The sequence below is a fragment of the Ambystoma mexicanum genome, chromosome 2q (assembly GCF_040938575.1).
Source record: "Ambystoma mexicanum isolate Mex_15411 chromosome 2q, UKY_AmexF1_1, whole genome shotgun sequence".
NCBI lineage: Eukaryota > Metazoa > Chordata > Amphibia > Caudata > Ambystomatidae > Ambystoma > Ambystoma mexicanum.
The window spans coordinates 329,832,999-329,855,630 of NC_090924.1; the positions used below are offsets into that span (position 1 = coordinate 329,832,999).

A 22,632-nucleotide genomic window follows, 5' to 3' on the forward strand; every position below is an offset into this window, starting at 1 on the left:
GGTTCCCTGGCGGAACTCGTCAACATTCCTCCCTTTCTACACCAGGACCTTGTCTGGTGGAGCACGGATTACAACTTGCAGATAGGCAGACCCACCACAACTTACCATCACCACGGTTTTCCTCCTTGGAGGGCTGGGGGGCTCGCCTGGACAACCACAACATCCATGGAGTCTGGTCACTTCAGGTGGCCCATATCAATTGGCTATAGTTCAAGGCGATCTGGCTCGCTCTGAAAGCCTTCCTGCCGCTTATCAGTGGCAAGACGATCCTCATTCAAACGGACAATTCCACCAGCATGTATTACATCAACAAGCAGGGTGACACCAGGTCTCATTCCCTATGCAGCCTGGCTCTCAGCATGTGGGAGTGGGCTCTGGAGAACAACATTCACCTTAGGGCAATCCACCACCCGGGGGAGTCCAACCTGGAGGCGGACAGACACAGCAGGTTGGGCGTGGACAATTTTGAATGGCAACTGAACGATCAAGTCCCTCAGGGGATCTTCAGCAACTGGGCACAGACCCAGGTAGATCTCTTCTCCACATGGGCGACGGCTTACAGTTACAGTGGAACAGCATGAACGCATATGCATTTCCGCCCACTCCCCTGGTCCACAGGGAGATCTGTAAGTTAAGGGAGTCCCGACACCTCAGCATCATTCTGATAACACTGTGGTGGTCAGCGAGACTTTGGTTCCCAGAGCTGTTCAGCCTGCCGGACCAGCCTCCGATTCACCTTCCATTGGGCCCAGCTCATCTGCTATCCCAGCAGTGAGGCACGGTCATCCACCCCTCCCTCCACAAGTTAGCCCTTTCAGCGTGCTTCCTGAACAGGTCTCACTGAAGCATCTGCATCTGTCGCAGGGTAACCTAGACATCATACAGGGGGCTAAGAGCGATGCTACTAAGAGTCAGTACAAAAATAAGTGGTCTAGGTTTTGTCATTGGGCCGAGCCTAAGGCGGTTGATCCTTTTACTTGCACGCAGGACGACATGCTATCCTTCTCTGCACACCTTGCCCACTCAGGTGTGCAAATAGACACCTGCCCCACTTATCTGGCAGCCATCAGAGCCACCTAAACTCGGAAGAGGAACATTTCTCTCCCTCCAACCCGTTGGTTAAAAGACATTTGGCTGGCCTCAACAGGCTCTACCCGCCCATCAAGAAGCCACACCCTGTGTGGGACCTCAACATAGTGTTGGGTGCTTTGGTGCATAAACCCTTTGAGCCAATGGCGTCCGCGGACATCAGGTTGGTCACCATTAAGACAGTACTCTTGGTGAGTCTTACATCTGCACGCCGGGTCAGCGAGATCCAAGCTCTTGCGGCTTCTGAGCCTTACACTACTTTTCATAGGGACAAGGTGGTCCTTAGAACGCATCCCGCCTTCTTACCTAAAGTAGTCTTTGTTCCACCAAAATGAGGAGCTAGTGCTACCCACTTTTTTGTAGAACCTAAGGACGATGCTCAGAGGGTCTTGCACTGTTTAGATGTTAGGCGCGCTCTAGCATTCTACCTGGATAGAACCAAGAGCTTCCGCAAATCTGAGGCTCTCTGTCACCCTCGGTGGGTCAAGGCCAGGATAACCAGCGTCTAAGGCCTCATTGCAAGGTGGATGGTTGCAGCCATTAAGGAGGCCTAGGAGGGGCAGCACAGGCCACTTTACGGCAAATATGCATTCCCATGCTGTCGGAGACGAGGCCACTGCAGTCGCATTCCAGAGGCACGTTCCGTGGAAGGTCATCAGCATGGTGGCCGCTTGGGCCACTCCTTCGGCTTTCTGCAAGCACTACTGTTTAGTGCCGGCTCCAGGTCAGATGCGGCATTCGGGCAGGTAGTATTAAGGAACTTGTTTTCTTAAGGAGGGTCACCTCTCCACCCTGGGGCTGCATTCAGTTGTAATCGCCCATACATTATGGAGGAAAGGGGACGGGACGTGGGAGTAATTATAAGTTACTCACTGTAGTGACTAACGTACTCCTAGTCCATAGTCCCCTTTCCTCCATACGTCCTACCATCCCCCCCCGATAAAACTGGTGTAATTAGGCAATGGTAATATTGTCGACGAGTCAATGACGGACTGAGGAGTGGCGCCAGTGGGCGAAGTCGGAAACGCATGCTCCCAGGGCCGCACCCCACGCGCCTCAAGCTTTTAAAGAGGAAGATTTTTTCTGATGAAAAAGGTTGTCTCCGGGCACTAGCGAAGGGCGCCCATACAGTATGGAGGAAAGGGAACTATGGACTAGGAGTACGTTAGTCACTACGGTGAGTCACTTATAATTTTATTGTCCATTCTTACATAGATTTAATGTTTTATTATGTATGCGTTTGAAACCTAAAATCTCAGGTCAATTCACGATGGATCTAAATTATTCCAGGACTACTTAATTTCTGTTAATCAGTTAATTGTGTGCAATTACACTCTGTATAAATGAATCTTTGAAGACCGTAAAAACCTTTCATTGTTTTTGGACATTCTCAACATCACTTGAACTTTTTGCTTCAATTGCTGGGTTTTTTCTGGTCAGGAACTACATACATTACTTTCAGTACTCAGAATCTGCTTTTCCTGTGGATGGGATATCTGTACGGTAGACAGAATGTTTCTGCCCCAGTCTGTGTTGTGAATGGAAATATGGCATATATGCCGGAGTCTACTAGTTACGGCCTGACTAGTATAGCAATTAGGCAAAGACAAATAAATGGTTGATGGCAGTCTTGAGGTGGCATTTCTTAGGGCGCTTGGCCCACACAGATCCCAATGTTTTGCTTGGCTTAAGAAACCTTTAGTCATTTGAACAGATATCCTTGTTGCACAGGAAACTTTGGCATGGAAACCTATGTGAAAAAAGATTCCAAGGATATTTGGTAGTAGTGGTCATGGGAACTTCTGCCTCCTTGTCGCGGTTTGTCAGATGGGGTGTGTGAAAGTCCTTGCATTGTATTTAATTTGATGCACTCTTTGCAGGGCTTGCGTTCGAACATGCTCCTCTCATTCGACGACACGCCGGAGAAGGGGAGCTTTAGAGCACGCAGCACAAGCCTGAATGAGCGTCCAAAAAGGTAATTCCTATTTTGTCCCTTTTTTGAAAATCATTTTGTACCACATATTCTGCTCAAGGCAGTGGAACCAGGAGTAAATCAAGAACGGAAGATGGTTTAGGGTACTGTTTTAATAGTCTCCTACTGAGCATGGAAATTAAATGTCCTCCATATTAGGGAAGACAATGACCTCATATTGCACTCATTTGACAATTACACCTACAAAATGGGAAAAGTAGTTTTTGAGGAAGTCTCTTTCAAGGTAGGTCTCTTTTTTTATAATGGTCTCCAGTCATGCTAGCTTATTAACTCGTTTGCTCTGATGTTTTACCTATGTTGTGCTGTAAAATAGCAGTGGTCGTCTTACTCTGTTGCAGAGTTGTTATAACTTTAACAATGGTGGAAAGAAATTGGAACTTGATGAATGAATTGGGCTCACCCAGAAACTGCCCAAATGTGTTTTTTCCCTTTTTTCTTTTTTTTAAATATCCATTGCTGAGAAGCTGGAATTTGCCTATTTTGGAAGGGGAGTGTTTTGGTTTGCTATAAATGATTAATTGATTTACTGCAGACCTCAAAATAGGAAACTTTGTTCATCTAGCTGGAAGTAGCGAACTAGACCAGGAACTTTTCATCATGTTCTGTCCTGCTACTATTCTTTTATTCTGCAGTACATGACTATTGTAGTTGGAGAATAGTGTGCCATATTGTGAACCCCTGAATCCTCCACCCCCTGATCGTCCCCCGAGATCGACCTGATCAAGGAAAATAATCCGGAGAAGATAACCGGATAGGAAAGTTGGGCGGAAAAGATGGTTTGAAACAAGAGCTGGTGGGGGCTGATGTAGACTTCCTAGATAGTGGTGTTGGAAGCATGAGGGGCTCCAAAATGTGCTCTGGCAAATCTGGAACATTGTTGGCTTCATGGCCTGAACATATGACAATGTATGCCATGGAACAGATTCTGGTCCTGGTATATACAGGTGAACGTTGTTGGTAAACTAAGGTAAAGGAGTGGGATGTTCAAACTAATGTAAGCTAGATTCATTTTTTCAAGCAGCATAAAATATTTCTAATGGCTTCGTCCTACCACTGATTCCTCATCTTAGATCAAGACCTGCAGTTGCAGAACATTTTTTCACCACCAGGGGCCACCGTGTGTTTTTGAAATTGAGGCTCCTCAACACTCCTCGGTGTCAGGGCCAAATGTGACATCAGCATAGATTATAGCCTGCACCACACCCCGTTACCGCAATTCCTTTTTTCTGCATGCTCTGCTCGCTCATTTGAAATATTTCACCCCTCAGAAACATTTCTGTCGTGCTTTAATTTGACTTTTCTCACAAAAATGTCAACCCTCAGGCTTCAAAAGTTGAGACATCTGATTGTGGTTCATTTCAGTCGATGACACTGAAAGCTGTGAAGGACAGACCGTCAAAGCTGGCAGTCTGTTGTTCCTCGTCAAAATCCCAAGAACTACTCCCTCAAACAAAAGACCACCTGAGGGAGAAACTAGAATTGACCGATCAGTCTCCTGAAAAAACAAAAAGGAGATAGAAAAAACACAGAAAAGGAAATAAAGGTTGCACTTCCGTAGCAATTCTAATCATTCCTCCTCTTCTTTCAAAAACAGTAGGGGATGTAGACACTAGTCATCGTACTCCTTGCCTGAGAGGCAGGTAAGATTTCCAGCGATATACGCTCCAGCAGAAACATGGGAGAAATTCCAATAAAAGATGTTGGATGTTTTTCAAAGATTATCTCCTTACAAAGCCGGCTAGGACTCAGGCAAAGACTCATCCTGTGCGCCGAAAAGCCTGGGTGTGAAGCCGACAAAACCCAAGATGACACAAAAAGACCCCATTGCGACTGTGTGAGCCGTCTCAACGGTATTGGATACAGTACTGGCACCCCTTTGAATGGTCATACTCTTCATCGGAATATGTCCTGAAGTCCATGAAAGACTTTGTCGTCTTTCACTCTCATTTTTGGTCAAAAGGGGATCTGAATACATTTGGAATGAAGCCTTTGCAATTTCCTTAACCTTTGGAGACATTTTTCTCTGAAAATGCAGGTATTCAGGACTTCGTAACTGAACATCAGGACGCAAGTGGGCCGGACACTTCCTCTGAGGTGGATTTTTACCAGCAGGATCCCCATGCTCACCTAAATGCTGAATATAGGTTAGTCATGGGGACATTCTCTGAAGCCTTGGGTTTTGGTCCTCCAGTTGGGTCATACTCTTACCTTTTTAACTGGAGGACCCTCAATGGCAGAAGGCCTGCTCTGCACCAGCGGTAGGCAGTGACCTTGTAAAGACATGCAAGAATGTGTCCATGGACCCAGAATTCTTGTCAAGGCACTCCATCCCAGAGAGTTGGGCTGTTCAGGCCACCACCTCAGGGGCAAAGTCTGCAGCTTATTCTTTCCTGCCCCAGGATAGGTATGACAAGATTGTTGATGCTTGGGGGAGGGGGGAAGGTGGCAGGGGAGATGTTTGCCCCAGGCAGGCAGCATTATGAAAGGTTTCTCTTTAGGCAACTTTCCTCAAGTCTCTGGACCCCCAAACGTTTTGCTTTTGTTTCTGAACCTGTCTTGGCTTTATTACAGGGATATGAAGCCTTCAGTTCCACTCCCCTGGCATTTTCCTATGGGGAAACTAATCATTCCATCCAACTAGCAATACGGGGAAACTTGTTTCCCTTTTGTCTTTTTACCTTTATGGTAATGTTTTAACAGTGCACACAGCATCTTATAATTCAGTGCAGTGGGCAGTGCTTAATTTGTGCCAGTGTTTGCCATTGTCCAGCCCTGGCACTTAATTTATAGGCAGGGCTGAGCACTTGCACTCCTGACACTTCTGAAGTATGCATTGCGAAACCCGGCCGCAGAGATAAGGGCGTAGCATCTTTTCTACTGTTTGTTGCTTTTGGTGTGATATTGGAGAGACATTCATCCCTCGTGTGAACTCGGCGTTCACTTTGGCTTGACTGGGTCCTGCACCCTCAAGAGCGTTAAAGCGGACACACGCCTCCCAGGAAGCAGGAAACAAAACCCAGTGTACACAACCCTTGCGGCGAGAAGCCCGGCCTCGGAGATAAGGGCGGCGCATCTTTTCTACTGTTTGTTGCACATCAAAATATCATGAGTCACCTTTTTAAGGTATCCAGATCTCTGTCCTAACTGGGGAAAAGCCAGTGGAAGTGCCTGCCAACTTCGGGGCTCGTTAAGTGCATTTCTGTCCGTGTCCCGAGCCTCATTTCTTTTGAAGATCTTGTATATGCCGTTGGCACTGACTTAGTTGGGTGGGCAGTCGTTGAGCAGAGGGAGTGTGGCTGTAGTTTCTACAGTCATAGCCCTGCGTTGTCTACTTCTGTCACATCGACCGCCTCCCACTGACATCCAATACGCAAATTACTGGGGATGTCCTCAATCTTAGCGCACTTGGTGTAAAACGTGTCTCTATTAAGTTATTCACTTTGCGTGTTAAAGAAATAAGTGAGCCTATACTGTATAATACGTACCACATCCACAACTCTATTTGAAAGTGGCCCTTCGTCAAGCTTCCCCTCAGGTCTCTCCTCTTTGGGGGCTTTCAGGGATGAAACTGCATAGCAGAGCTATGCAGGATGACAGGAGGGCATTGGAGTGTGACGGTTCATTCTCGGTTCTCTTGGGGGAAGAAATCCCCCAGGTTTTAGAGGCCGAGGCTGAGGAAGGCTCTAGCCCAGCAAGTAAGACCTTACAAAATCAAGTATGCATTGTGTGAGGTCTGCAGTATGTGCTTTATTTGCCACTTAGATTCTGGGCCTGTATCCTGCTGATAAACCCATGCCCCCCTGTCTGCCCCTTTCCTATTTTAGTATCTGGAAATATATTTCTCCAGCATAGGGTCTTGCATGGATTCACATGCTCTTGAATATTCTCCGTCGTCGGGCTGGGAATCCTCAGTAAAAAAGGAAAACCGTTTATCTTTAGACTGAAAACTGCTTGTCTCTGCTATAACCAATCATTGTTCTTTGGGTCATACTGCCCCCATCCAATGACACTGGTCCTCCTTGGCTCCACCCCTGGTGGCCATCTTTAGATTTTTACTGCACGTTTCAGTGTTGGGAGTCTTCCCACTTTGCGTCTCGAATTGTCACTTTTTGGGTATTTTTGGATAGTTTTCGATAGTTTTCTTCAACCTTTTTAATCTAATGTCACTCCTTGACTACCGGTAGTGGGGACCCATTGGCGGTGAAGATCGTACTTCCAGCGTTGAATCTTCACTCCGAGTTCTGTGGGACCAGGCTTGGGCCTACATCTCACCTCAAAGATGTCTGACATGGCCAAGAGAAGTTTCTTCATGGCCTGTGAAAAACATAGCATTAAGAACGTTTGTCAAGTGCCTTTATTGTCTCCAACCAGACCACGATGAAGACTGGTGTCAGATCTGCTGTGGATCTCTGGCAAAGACCAAGAGGGATCGCTAACGTAGGCTGGTAGCTTGGATCAAAAGGGCGAAGGCCTCTGATGCACCAGGGTGCAGTCATGCCTCGTGAAGGACCAATAGGTCCCATGAGTGTGCTCCCTCTGAGAAAAATGTGCTTTGAGGATGCTCCTTTTGAGGGGATCCAAAAGAAGGAAAAACATCACGCATCTGCTCCCACGAAGGTTGCCGCGGCTGATGGGTCTGATTCAGAATCCATCAATGGTCAGCCGACTGGCTGGTGGGTTACATTCTCTGAGGAAGTGCCTACCCCCTTCCAAAAGCAAGTCTTCGTACTAGGACAATAACAAGGCAGTGAAGGAAAGACCTACGGGAGGCCCGTCAGCGGCTCCCTTGTCTTCATCTGCCCCAAGGGTACCATCGACAACTTGTGCCAAAACCACAACCTCGTCGATGACGACTTGGTCTGTCACTACTGCCACCTCGCTGACGATCTTTGTCTATGACCACGGCACCATCTGTGACCACCCCGTCATCTACCAACTCATCCACGACCCCTTTGACAGCATCTGCTCCTTCACCAATGAGAAGTTCGATGACAAAGCTGAGGGTGTCTTTGACTCAATGGCCCCCGCTGGCGGCAACGACATTGGCGGCGGCAGTGCCAATTTTGCAGATACCCATTGTCTTTCTTCCCGAAGGACGCTGGTATAGTGAGGGAGTTACTGCCTCCATGAGACTTCCTGCCAAGAACCGTGAGGGTTTCTTTCCCAGCTCCTGTGGGGTCGCCCAGGAAATAATCTCACATTTACAGTAGTTCGGAGGATGACCTGCCTGAGAACATTTGCTCAGATCATGAATGGGGCCAAGGGCCCATCTCCCAGGTGGGGTCCTCCATGTCGGGAACCATACCAGCCATTTGACCCCTTTAGGGGCTTCGACCCGACTCCATTCCCGGCTGCACCATTTGCCCCCGAACAACACCCAGGGATATGTCGCTGAACATCCTCAGCACCCTGGTGGCAGAAATTCCACAACGGCTGGCTGCAGCTCTGACTCCAGGGGCGGCCCACAGTCGTCCTAGGCCTCCAGCCAGGAGTCCCCGCAGACCAAAGCATCAACCAAGTCCTCCCAGGCCCAAGCGTCAACTGCAACCCCCCCCAAACCTCCCTGTAGGGCCTTGACCCCAGTGGAGGAAGAGACATTGTGTGCAGATACTGGCACCGATACCACAGCTACTCATACAGATGAGTATGGCGATTGTCCCGGTGGACGGTGAGCCTTTGGGTACTAACAAGCCCACCAGGGCTTTGCAACCGGACGAGATTGGCTCATTCCACGCCATTATCCAAGACGTCCAAACTCTTCAGTCTGGATCCGGCGGAGGAGGAGGGGTTTCTCTTTCAGCAACGTTGGTCCTTGAGGAAGACAGTCATGTTGGTTATGCTGTTGGGCGACATCTGGGAGGAAGGATTCATCCTTGTGAAGATGCCAAGTACCACACCCTCCAAGAGATACAGACAGGAGAAGAATTGCATGGCCAGGGACTCAGTGCCCAAGTGTCTCAGGTTGCAGGCTTCTCTGGACTTTGGTGTCGGCCACCGCCAGGAAGTGCTTGTCCAATCCCTTGTCTTGCTTCATGGGAAGCTGGATGCAGTGGGCAAATTTTATCATCTACAACACAGCTTCCACCGTCAAATCCTCCAATGCCCTCGCCATCCTGTCTAGTTAGGACAGGGAGCTTTGGTACAAGCTTGAGCTGCTATTGTATTTCCCAAATTTGTTTTGTTTTACCATAACTGAACAAACAGTAGTGGATTTTGGCCAAAAATACGGTTTGGTTGTTATCGTTAAACAACCCAAATCAAATACATTACACACTCCTTCCCACCCCCCTTACTTACCTTGCACCGGCACACTTCGCTGAGTGCCGCCGACTCACTGTGTCCTTGCAACGCCTGTCACTTCTGTGATCGAGGAAAAGGCGCCACAGGGTACTTTGCTTCTTTTTATTGTTTTTTTTACTTTATGCAAACTGCTGCAGGGGACACCCCCTGAGCCCCAAGCCCCTGCTGACATTATAGTGAACAAGGGTGCAGGAGACACAACCGCAGCCCCGCTATCCTTGTTCTCTATAATTTAACCAAAACTCCCATTCAGTAATGTTTTTTTGTTCATTTTGGGTAAACCTGATTTCCTGTCGGACAACAAGAAGGCCGAAGTCATGGCCCTGTTTCAGGCGGGTGAGGTGGCGTTGGATTGTGCCATCACAGTGGTGCTGGACATAGCAGACTCCGGGTTCCACCAGATGGGCAATTGTGTGGTCCTTCGATGCCAAAGTTGGCTGAAGGCCACAAACATCCGAACAGACGCACAGTCCAAGGTTGTCAACATGCATTTTGATGAGGACAACTTGTTTGGGGAGGCCATGTAAGGAAGGCATGGTATCAGAAGCACGACAGACACAAGGAATGTAGTTCAAGGGTTTTTATTGGACTTTGCATTGGTTGGAAAAACGCCTATTCTAAACCTAATTGCTAACGGTGGGAGCAAGCTACGACAATCAAAATAAAGAAAACGCTGTCCTAGTCATGTCGTGTCAAAACAAAGATGGCCTATACTAAAAAAACCTATTGTCAACCCTTACTCTATATAACAAAAGGGTGTGGGATGATGACGTGTATATCAAAAACAGTGAATAACAAAATAAAAAGGTCCAAGGGGTTTGGTAGTTCAGGACTGCTGAACTGTAGCTGCCCCTTCCCTACGTTTCAGCACGGGACAAGGCGGAACAGGAGTCGAGCTTGGAGTACACTCTAAGCTTGTGGCAAATGGAAGCAGTCCTTTACACAATTCTGGGTCTTACTAAGCAAAGTCTCTTTCAGTGTAGATCAAGAGTCTCTCCATTGGGAAATCCTGCTGTACAGTTCACATGCTAAATGTTACAAACAACGAATACATCAGGTCTCCCTCCATCGGGCTCAGACCTTTCACTTTTCCTTTTGACGTGAACTTCCCTCAGCCAGTCTCAAGTCCATGTACTTTCTCACAAATGTTTCACAATTAAAGGCTCCCCTACATCGGGTGCAAGCCTCTTCACCTTAATGATCAACAAGTTCAAAGCCTTTCGATTGGGCAAAGGTGTTTTACTGTGACCTTTGCACGACCACTTTGAATTTAGTTCCTTCAGTTCTGCACTTTCACTCAAAGAAGCCCCGTCAAGAGACCTTTGACTGGGCACCCCAGGCGCCAAACCACTGTGCAGCAGTTTATCCTTGAGTCTTTTTTTCTGTATTCGGCAGCTGCCTCTTGCCGCTTAGCCTTCACTCGCATCTGTCAATATGGGCCTTTCAAAAACCCGTTCACATTGCAACTATCTTGCCACTCGCAGCCTTCGCTTTAAAGCACACCGGTATCTCACAGTTCCTCTAACTCACTGGTTACACAAATTTGTTTCATCAGTGGCCTCGTTCCTCGAGCCAAGGACGATACTCTGGTGGCTGTAACTCCTCTCTGCCTCCAGCAGACGTGCAGGAAGGCCCCGGATATCGTGCACACATTTCAAAGCTTTGCTCGTTGCGCCTGCTAGGTTGTGATTGTGCTATTCGCAGACCATTCAGAGATAGTTGATCACCATACAACAGGGTAAAGGGTCTCTCCCCTCTGACTGCCCCGTTCGGTCTGCCACCACTCCTTTGGAATACTGCTGCCACCATGGAGGTTTTGCTCCTCTGTGCCTTATGTCTCGCTCTCGCTGTGTACTCTCATGCTCCTCCTTTTATCCCAGTGGAAAAGGATAATGGGTTTCAGGTGTGAGTCGTCGTAGGCAAGTGCCTGACTCTGATTTCGAAACATGTAAAACAGACTGGCTGGGGTTGTTGATTTTGCCCCACTCCTACGCTCTAGGAACCCCTCACCCAGGTGATCCTCCTGCACAGGTCCACCCCCAGGAACTGGATTCAAAAGCGATGGGCGTTTCCTGACCACCTGGATGACAGATCCCAAGGAACTAAGGGAAACCACTTAGATTTCTCACAGCCGCGAATGAGACACTCCGGGCTATCAAAACTGACACGGAGACTGCACGCTCTCTAGGGACCATGCAGCAAAGGAGGTCATCCTTTCGTTCACCAAGAGGAAGGGTCTGCAGGTCCTCCAAGGGGTACACTACCTCCTGTTATCAGCCCTCTCACTCCACCACCCAGGAAGCCTACAGGGGCCGCTCCCAGGCCTACGGCAACGGAGACCAGAGTCATCGTCCACAGGCCAGGACGCAGACGCCCAAGCATGCCTGAACCGGCCTTAGGCCTGAGCCCCCACTTTCACACCCCACTGGGATCCTACCTATCGAACTTTGTTAAACAGTGAAAAACCATCACCACGGACAAATGTTTGGTGGACGTTCCTCAGTAAGGGCACACCTTGGAATTTTAACACAGGTGCCCTCTCTTTCCTCCTGTAGCGCATCGAACTTCACATGGCCCAACTGCTACAGGAGATTGAAGCCATGTTAAGAAAAGGGGCAATAGAGCCAGTCCCTCAGCGCCTCCGGGGTGTACCCCAGATACTTTATGGTACGGAATAAGTCAGGAGGGTGGCGACCGATCCTGGACTTAAGACGCCTCAACAAGTACTTGAAGTCCCAAAAATTCACAATGGTCATGTTGCAGCACATGCTTGACGAGCTTGAGGAAAGGGACTTTCTAGCGACTGTAGACCTGAAAGATACATACTTTCACATCCCCATTCATCGAAAGCAACAGAAGTTCCTACGTTTTGTAGTCCAGGGATGGCACTTCCATTTCAGGGCCCTGCACTTCGGCCTGAAATCGACTCCAAGAGTGTTCACAAAGTGCTTGGCACCGGTGGCAATGAATCTATGCTGCCAGGGCATACACGTCTACCCTTCTTTATGCGACTAGCTCATTCGTTCCTGCTCTCATGTGCTGGTGACCCAGCTCACAGCGGAGACCATACAACTTATAACGGAGTTCTGAGTATCTGAAATACTGCGTGGTACCTTCGTAAAACACTCTGTTCCTGGGCTCCCGCCTCAACGCAGTTGCATGTCTGGCGACCCCCCTAGGAGGACAGGGTGAAGGCCATCATAGGGAAGGTTCAGCGCCTGTTGGCAGCATCCATCGCGACAGTCCTCCATCAAATTGCGGGCATGATGTCCTCTTGCATCCATCTCGTTTCCTTCTGCATGCTTCAAATGAGGCCTCTCCAGGAATTCCTAGATGCCAGGTGGCAGCAGGGTACAGGCACTTGGTCGGACAAGATCGCCCTCACTCTGGCATTCCCGGCATGCTCTACAATCGTAGGGAGTGTGTCCACATCTGACCCAAAGAGCTCCCTTCGGACCCCCCTGTACCAGGCCACGGTCACCACTGATACATCCCTGGAAGGTTGGGGGTCCCACACGGGACAATCTCACACCAGAGGCCTCTGGCTCCCGGAGGAGGACGCCATGCACATAAATGTCCTAGACATTCGGGCAGTCTTCTGGGCCCTCAAGTTGTTTCAACCTCAGCTGCGGGAGAAGGTGGTGCAGTACTTCAGACAGCACCACCACCTACATCCGGAAGCAAGGTGGGACGCGCTCCCTCGTTTTCTTCCTGAAGGCTCAGTCCATGTGGCGCTGGGCCATTCTTCAGGATATGTTCCTTGTTCCCTTTAGCCTGGCGTGCACCAAGAACACCATTGCAGACTCACTCAGCAGGGAGCTGTTGTCCTGCCACAAGTAGCAGCTTAAGATGGTGCAGGTGTCCCATCTGTTCAGCAAATGGGACCATCCCCAGATCGATCCTTTTTGTGACGGTAGCCCACTCATGGCAGAGATTTGCCGGCAGGTATCCTGACCCGAGGAGCCTGGGGGATGCCTTTTCGTTCCTGTGTGAGGGGCTCTCCCTGTACGTCCATCTTCTGATTCCACTCCTGCTATACACACTCGGACATTGTCATTGCAGAGTGATCCTCATCACAGCGTTGTGGCCCTGACCGATCTGGTACACGGACCTGCTCCGTCTACCAGTGGTCCTGTCCATCCGGCTGCCTCCACTTCCAAACCTTCTCTCCAGAGAAGGCGGAAACAATACTGCTCTAGGATCCTCTACATTGCCTTGTTGCAGTAAATAATGAAGTGCTTCACACTGTGGTGCGGGGCTCTGAAGATTACGCCTCTACGGGTGATGACTCCGCAGCTCCTCCTGATCCTACTTTCGCTGGCCACAGCTGGGCTGGCTCACTCTACCAAAGTTCACCTGGCTGCCATTTCCCGGTACACCCGGGTGCCAGGCAAGCCCTCCCTTTGGTCGCACATGCTCGTCAAGGAGTTTCTCAAAGGGCTCTTTTTGGCTTTCCAGTCAGTGAAGGCTCCTGCCCCGGCTTGGGAGCTCAACATGGTTTTGACTAAGCTCATGGGGCCTCCATTTAAACCGATGCATCGGGCCCCTCTGAAGTTTCTCTTATGGAAGACTGATTTCATGGTGGCCATCACCTCGGCCAGGTGAGTCAGGGGAAATCCAGGCCCTCTCCTGTAAGCAGCCATACTTGACCTTCCATGCTGCAAGGATGGTGCTGCTGACCCATCCCACCTTTATGCTGAAGGTTCCTTCGGAGTTCCATCTCAACTAGCCAGTTTTCTTTCCGAACCCTTTTGAGCCTGCTGAAAGGGCGTTGCATTCACTGGACTTTGCTCGTCCCTTGAAGTATTGTGGCATACATGAAGGATTTTCGGAAGACATCTCAATTGTTTGTCATTTTTGGACCAGTGAGGCATGCCCTCTCTAAGGCTTCCTTTTCCAGGTAGCTCTCCAGGTGTATCATGCACGGTAATTGTCTGGCTAACAGACCTCTTCCTGGGCGGCTGAGAGCCCACTCGACCCGAGCCATCGCAATCGATGACTGCGTTTCTCTGTAGGGCTGCTATGTGGATGTCACCCAAACCTTCACAAGATTCTACTACGTTGACAGGGATTCTAGGGAGAAGTCCCAGGTCAGCCAAGCGGTGCTACGCAACCTGTTTGCCCGAGGTGAATCTATTCCAGCGTTAAGTGTATTGCTTCTGTTGTGCCTTGCCACCTCCCGTGGTTGTGTATATGTTCTGCTGTGTAATCGTATTCATGAACATGTAAATCCATCCAAGGCACCATTCTGGAGAAGGAACAAGTTACTTATCTTAACTTCACTAGGCACATGCCCTACACCCACAACCTCAGTCAAGAATCTGGGTGTCCTGCTCTCATCCTCTTTCCATGGCACCCCAGGTGGCGTCTGTATGTAAATCTGGGCATTTCAAACTATGGATTCTACGTAAGGTGCTCCCCTTCATTCCAATTAAACATCGGGCTACTGTGGTGGCTGCCCTGGTCCTGAGCACCACAGATTACTGTAACTCTCTTTACCTGGGTTAGCCGAGCTACCTTACTAAACGCCTTCAACTGCTCCAAAACTCTGCCGCTCGGGCAGTGATTCGCCCTCCACCCCGTGCTCACATGATGTGCTTGATTTGTACAAACTTGCACTACTGTGTCCAATTCTGTACCTGTTCTGTTGGAGGATATACTGTTATGTTGAGCTGTTTGTGACCTATGCTATTAGTAAGATCATATTGAGAGAGAGAGAGAGAGAGAGAGAGAGAGAGAGAGAGAGAGACAGACAGACAGACAGACAGACAGACAGACAGACAGACAGACAGACAGACAGACAGACAGACAGACAGACAGACAGACAGACAGACAGACAGACAGACAGACAGACAGACAGACAGACAGACAGACAGACAGACAGACAGACAGACAGACAGACAGACAGACAGACAGACAGACAGACAGACAGACAGACAGACACTCTTACGCGTTGCTGTGGTATATGCTTTGCCTAGTAGTTGTCAATGAAAGTTGCAGTGCTCCTGCCCACAATGTGCCGGTTCTGTGTCAAAGACTCTTGCTCTGCAACACTTCCAAACTCAAGATTCCAAGCTAAAAGTATTCAACCCCTTCTTGACCTCTTGCCGTTAGGGCAGTTTAAAGTGCTGCTGGCTGACAAAGAAAAATGTTGAACCCCGCCACTTATTATTTTACAAATTAAGTAATGGCAGTGAACCTATTTGTATCACCCGAGTCTATACCACATTGGGCTACTAAACGTGGTTAGTGCCTTTAAAATGCCAGCGCCATGAGATTTTTCACTTGTCCTGTTGCCATATTGTTGTTTGGTCTTCTTCTCAAGTCAGGAAATCCCATATAAGTTTGTGCGCTTGTCTGGGATAGCTGATGTTGTGTGTGTGTCTGTCTGTGTCTGTCTCAGGAAGTGGATGTGACTGTCTAGTCCCCTCCACATCTGTGGTGCCAGAGTGTCAGGTGTGGCATGAGTGAAACCATTTGTTTTATTTATAAAGCGCTCCTCGCCCGCAGGTATCTCGGCGCATTACAAGAATATGCATTTTTTTAGTTGCAATACAGAGGATATACAGATCATAATACATACATAATAATACAAGGATTACAAGTATTGATGCAATACAGAATAATACATAGTTGGAATGAGAATAGATATAGTTATAGATGGCGTAATATACAGAAGGTGCCAGAGCTATTTGCGAGGTTCTGGTTGTGGGAATCTAGCAGGGTGGGAGGTCTTTGGAGTTGAGCCACAGTTTGATGTTTTTCCTGAATTTATTTGTGCAATGATTGGTCAACTCTTAAGGTGGTGGGTAGGAAGTTCCAAAGTTGGACATCCGTGACAGGAAAGCTACTGCCACCTGCTTTCTTCAGTTTGAACCTGGGTACTCTTAGGCAACCTAAATAGGAGGTTCTTGTAGGTTGTGAAGAATTATTCTTGATTAATTTTTCAGTGAGGTAATGAGGGGCTGAGTTGTTGAGGAATTTGTAAATCAGGGTGGCTTTTTTGAGTTCTATTCTGTTCTTGATGGATAAACAATTGTGGTTGCGTCTGAACACTGAGATGTGTTGTCTTCTGAAGATGCTTAGGGCTGTTCTAAGTGCGTTATTCTGAAGAATCTGGAGTTTATTAACAATGTATTTGTTGGCCCTTAGGGGTACAGTGCATTACAATAGTCAATTTTAGAAAGAATAAGTGCTCTAGCCAGCGTCATGCACCTTTCTGTGGAGAGGAAGGGTTTGCAGGCGTGGATCAGCTTATAGGTGTAAGCTGTCGCCGAAGCCGTGGCACAAACTTGTTTACGCATGCTCAAGGAGGAGTCTAAATAGAAGCCCAGGGTTTTTACCTCTTTAGCCACCTTGATGTCATTGCCATCAATGTTGAAAAAGAGATATTGATTGCCCAGTTTATTCAGATTGGTGGGAGTGCCTAAGAGTAGCAGCTCAGTCTTCTAATCATTGAGACCATGTGTGGCCATCCAAGCCTGAATGATGAGATACATTTTGTTAACCAGAGCTAGGTCTTTCTCATAGTCGCCTGTTAGCGGTATGAGGATCTGGGTGTCAATCGGCATAATTGGTCTAGGGGACACCCAGATAGTCCAGGTCCTCAAACAATGATTTGGTGAAAACATTATAAATTGTGGGCGATACACATGATCCTTGCGGGACTCCGCAGGTCATAGGGATAGGATCAACTGCTACCGCTGATGAAAAAACTCTCATCAATGTGTTATTTAGAAAGATTGGATCCACGCCGTTGCTTCTACTGAGAAATGGGCTGCCGATGATAGATGTTCACAAAGCACCTTGTGATCGACCAAGTCAAAAGCGGCTGACAGATCCAGCAGAAGCAAGAGGGCAGATTTTCCTTTGTCTTTCAGGTCGTCAATCTGGATCTTCAGGTCAATCGGGGCTGTTTCTGTGCCATGTTGGTGTCTGAAGCCAGATTGTCGCAGTCCTAGTAACTTATTTGTCTCTAAGTAAGATTGTATCTGGATATAGGCTGCTTTATCAATGATCTTTAATAGAAAGGGGACAGTAGTGATGGGTCTGAAATTGGTGGGGATACTCTGGTCTAAAGAGGGTTTCCCATGAGTTTTTTAGATTGGTGAGGACAGTACATGTGTGGAAAGATGAGTTGATAAGTGTAGTGATAAAGGGGGCTAGTTCACTCGCAGCTTCTTTAATAGTTGATGCAGGGCAAGAATCTCCTTGGCAATTGGAGGGTTTGAGTGAAGCTATAATGTTTTCCACTTCTAGGGTGGATACTTGGGTGAATTTGAATCGTTGCAGAGGTTTAGGAAGATAAGGACAAGATTTTGAGGTGTTTGCTGGAGTTGGAAGGTTAGTTTTATTGCCCGCTATTTTGCTTTGGAGTAGAGCGATCTTGTTAGCTAGTGCATCTTGGATCTTGGTGCACCATGTTTTGTCCTTGATGCAGTTATCTGTTGGCGGGATGGAGACTCCAGTTCTCTTAATATGGTAAAGAGCTCTCTGTTACTTGAGCTGGCTTTATCAATCCTATCGTTGTAGGTGTCATGTTTAACTAAGAGAATTTCTGTTTTGTAGTTGGCTGTGATTTTAAGTAATTTATCTTTGTTGGCTGGAGCGGGGTTATATTTCCAGGTCGTTTCCCATTTCTTTTTTTCATTTCGGAAGGTTTTGAGTTTGGGTGTAAACCAGGTGTCCAAATGTGCTTAAGGTTTGCCTTTCCACAGTTTAAGAGGGGCGATTTTGTCTAGGGGTAGGGTGATAGTATTATTATAGAGTTCCACCGATTCTGCCAGATCAGAGGAGGCAGGTAAGTGAGTAGGGGGTTGGAGAAAAGATATGAAATTGTCCACTGTGATATTCCTTTTGATTCTGGTCGGGATGGGTGGAGCAATAAGGTTTTGTTTATTCGGAAGTGTACAATCTTGGATGGTAAAGGTGAGTAGGGAGTGGTCAGTCCAAGGGTATGGTTCAATGGAGGTTATGGTGGTTTCGCAATTAAGGTCAGCTACCCAATCTAGGGTTCTTCCTTTATCATCCATTAGGCTTGGACTTCCTTCCAGCCAGGATTTTGGATAAGGGGAGTACTCCTGCAGCCATTTGTTCAGCTCAGCATTGGAGCCAAGTATCTTGTGTAGAAGAGCAGCCGACTGAAGATCTGTAGATGACTCCCAAAAGGCCTGGCATCCCTTCCTGCATTTGGCCAAGTGAAGCCCTGCTGGACTACCTGATCTCCAAAGCCTTCTGCAGTGCTTCAACCCTTGGGCTGGTGGGACCAACCAGTCTCAACATCTTCTCAAGATCCAGCCTTCCTGAGCCCTCGGAATCGTCCCTTAACTACCCGGTGGACCGACCAGCTCTCCAGTAGGCTACCTCGACAGAAGCGTCACCGTTCCACATTTTTTTCATCCAGAGCTTCAGTGGTCGCAAGCCGCCTTCCTGCCATGTTTCAGCTTTCCAGCATAAAAGGATACTGGCCTGCCCTGGAAGGTCGGCTTTGACCGCGACTGGAGAAGAGACGCCTGCTGTAAACCCTGTGCAGTGACTGTCACTGAAACCAGCCTTCCCTCTCCGTCAAGTAGAGTGTCCTGAAGAGGCCTGCATTTGTGCCTGCTGCATTTCATAGTCACAAAGTATTGCACTCTGCTCCTGGAATTGACCGGAAGAATCCTTGCACCCACAGCTCCTGTGCACCTTCTACTGGATCCAACAAACCTAGTCACCTGGGAAAATCTGAGTCACGGGGTAAGTAATTGCAGCGCATTCACCCCCCTTGCCACCCCAGTTCTCCTTGGAATAAACTTTGGTTATTCCATTCATTCGCTTTCTGATCATTCACCCTAAAAGCTTGGATTTAAAAGATAAGAATATCATTGTACTGACCTGCAACATTGTTGAAATATCTTCTGAAACATTTTCTCCACCAAAAGAACTCTTTCTACATTTGCCTCCTCTCGTAAGAAGAAGCTTTGTGACTTTAAGCCCGGATGCATCATTGGGATTGGACCCATACCGTTGGGACATATTCTTGTGAACTGGTTTCATTCTACTGCATCACTACTTATCTTCTTTAAATTATCTAAGTTACTGTATGCATTCCTAAAAACCTATAGTGACTGTATATATGTTTGATAAGAGTATTGTGTAATATTAATGCCTGCTTGTTTCATTTTCATGTGTGTTTTGTGCCTATAATAGAGTATTATTTTGTACTTGCCGGTCTAAATTGAACTGTTGTGTGCTTCACTGTGTGGACTCGTGGATCCCTGACCCCACTCACTTTCTCCTGAGACTATGCATTTACCACTGTCCACGCTTAACTTGATTGGGGTTGGCTAACCTCTCAGAATTCCCCTATTACCTATAACTGGGGGGGCGATAGGGGGCGTTCTTCTACAGTCTTTCGACCAGGCCAGATTCTAGAAATCCATCTTAATAGGCACTATCGTCTTGAAAGCAGTTCATGTTTGTGCTTTAGCAAAGTACACCTACGCATTGTGGACGGTGATTGAGGAAGCAGCACAGCACACTCCAGAAGCTGAGACAAGGGAAGGTTACTTAAATATTATTGCAAATGGTATGGAAGCACTGTGCCAGGCTTTTCAGTCTGGTCTAGAGGGGTCAGATTTGTATGGGCAGAGCAATTTGCACAAGCTCCGTGTTGAGATGTTTCTCTTGGCTCAAAGTCTGGTTTTGCGCCAGATGTTCAGGCGAGACTGCTTGATATGTAATTTGATGGTCTTAACCTGTTTGGTCCCAAGGCTGATGACCACCTAGCAAAGATGCAGGCCTCCAAGGAAGTGACAAAATCTTTGGCAGCCACTGTTCAGTAACAACCCACTGGGTCTGCTCCTCAAACTTGGAGGATTAGGCCTTTTTTTGCTTTTACATCTTTTTTGGCTTAAAAGGTAGAGGGTCAAGCTCCAGGAAGACAACCGAGGTTTGCTAAACTTGCAAGGGGCAGAGGAGGAAAAGATATCCAATCCTCCACTGCTGCTCGCCCATCAAGCACATCAACTCCAACAAAACTGCTGAGCATACTTTGCATTCTACTCCAGTGGGTGGGATGTCTGATGCAGCATTCCATAGAATGGTACAGCATTCTACAGATGCATGGGTGAAGTGGGTAGTTACACAAGGATACTGCCGCCTCCTTTTCCTCAAATGTCATACCTGTCCAGCCTCTCCTCATGAAGAACAAAACAGACGCCCTCGGGTGGTGGCAGGGCTTGGTTTGTCACAAATGGAAACTGTGCCAGGAAGTCGATTCTGAGATTTTTCGTCCTCTGGGGAACCCCTGAGGTAGATCCGATTGCATCCAGTTTCAACAGGAAGTGAAGGTGGCTAAAGTCAAGGGATATTGGACAGCGCTCTCCATCTTTAAGCGCACATCCGATCAAGGCTCTTACTTCACCATGCCTTTTTGGTTTTTAAATTCTCAAAAGGGCTAGTAAACACTTTTCCTCTGTCCCCCTCCTCCCCCACCATCTTTGTGGTGCCGGAGTGGAACTAAAATCATCTCTTAACATTTTAACAGGAGCCCTGTTCAAACCGATGCATTGCTTCCCACTCAGGCTCCTTTCCTGGAAAATTGCTTTCCTTTTCGCAATCACCTCTACACGCAGGGTGAGTGAGCTCCAGGCACTTACATGTAAGTAACCTTTTACTATGTTCTCTAGGTACAAGGTGACGTGATGGTTGCATCCATCCTTCCTCCCTTAGCTGGTATCTGAATTCCTCTTGACGCAGACAATTCACCTACCAGCCTTTTATCCCCCCCAACCCCCTTCATCCTTCATAGGAAGGGGAAAGGCTGCATTGATTTGACCCAAAAAGGGCTTTAAGTTTCTATATTACGAGAACAAGCCAGTTCCGGAGTGAAGACCAATTATTCATGGCCTACTTTGGACAAAGGTTGGGGAAAGTCGGTAATAAAACAAATGGTGTTGACATGGATAGTCCTGGCTATCTTGAGGGCTACAATATAGCAGTCAAGGCCATTCTACAAGGGGTGAGGGCCATTTCCACTAGAGTAGCCACAGCTTAATGCACACTCCGAGGAGGAGTCCCAACTCTGGACATATGTTAGGCATCGACATGGTCGTTCCTTCACCCCATTTTCTAAAGATTATTGCCTGGACACACTATCAAGCCAGGATGCCCGGTTTGACAGAGCAGTCTTACAGAATGCTTTAAGAAGAGATTACTGCTATGGGAGTCTATCGAAGATGAGAAGTCATCCGTGGGAGGACATAATCCATTAGAAGAACAAATTACTTAACTTTCGTAATGTTCTTTCAGTGGATTGCTTTTCTCCCGCGGATTTCTACTCATGAAAGATATCCATCATCCAGCTCTGCTTTTTTGTGACAGGCAGCATAGTGGACCTTGACTCGGCCGTCGATCTGTCTTGTCCGTCTCTCGATCATCAGTTCCGGAAGTGAGGTCGGGTGTCGTATATATTAGGGATGTAACGGTATTACGGTATACCGTTAAAGATACCGTGAACCAATTAAATGAACAATAATAACCGTCACATTGTTTATACCGGTATACCGTTCATACCGTTAAGTGTGCTTTTCAATCTGATTTGGAAAGGCTGCAGTAAGCAAGTGCTGCGCAGTCTTGGTCTTGCACTGTTGGATTTGCCGTCTGCCAAGTCATTTCAGTTTGAGCAGTTTTTAATGCCATTCCATAAACCAACACATGCCTGACACAAAATCAATATGTTAGCAATAGGAAGAATAAATACAGTGCCAAGAAGGAAAAGGGTTTGCTTTTTTTTTTTTATTTACATTTATTTTTAAAGCACTCACACAGCCCGCAGGCATCGAGGCGCTGTTAAAGAAATTGTTTTTGTTTATTTAGTTGCGTAATTGTTTTTGTCTTAGTTGCGTATTTATAGCGTGCTCAAACACCCAGAGGATTCTAAGCGCGGACTCGGGGATCGAACCTGTGTTGCTTCGTTTCGTCTTGCTTCCAAGGCGCACACGTTGCCGCTGAGCTAGCCTCCCGGGACTTTGGGTTGGCAGCTTTGGGGTTTATATATCTATAATGGATAATGTTTTCTAAACATATGACAATGGGGGCTTTCGCTGGTTCTATCATTGAATTTACATATAATAAGTCACACTGCGAAATTTACTCATCTCTGTGGGTATTCCCTGCTGCCATGCCAAAGGGTAACATGTCCGTGATTACTGAACACCTTTTGGCCCGGAAGTAAACTAAAGGCTATAACGTAAGGAGAGAGTGCGTGT

General features: G+C 47.6%; 1 protein-coding gene across 4 annotated transcripts in view; it reads left to right on the forward strand.

The window, feature by feature from the left end:
• TSC2 (TSC complex subunit 2) overlaps positions 1-22,632 on the forward strand; it is a 1,437,517-nt gene that overhangs the window by 824,801 nt on the left and 590,084 nt on the right. For all 4 annotated transcript variants that reach the window (XM_069647328.1, XM_069647330.1, XM_069647331.1 and 1 more), the window contains one exon: positions 2,970-3,064. In XM_069647328.1, coding sequence (XP_069503429.1) covers positions 2,970-3,064 — 95 coding nt within the window. The remainder of the gene's footprint in view (positions 1-2,969; positions 3,065-22,632) is intronic.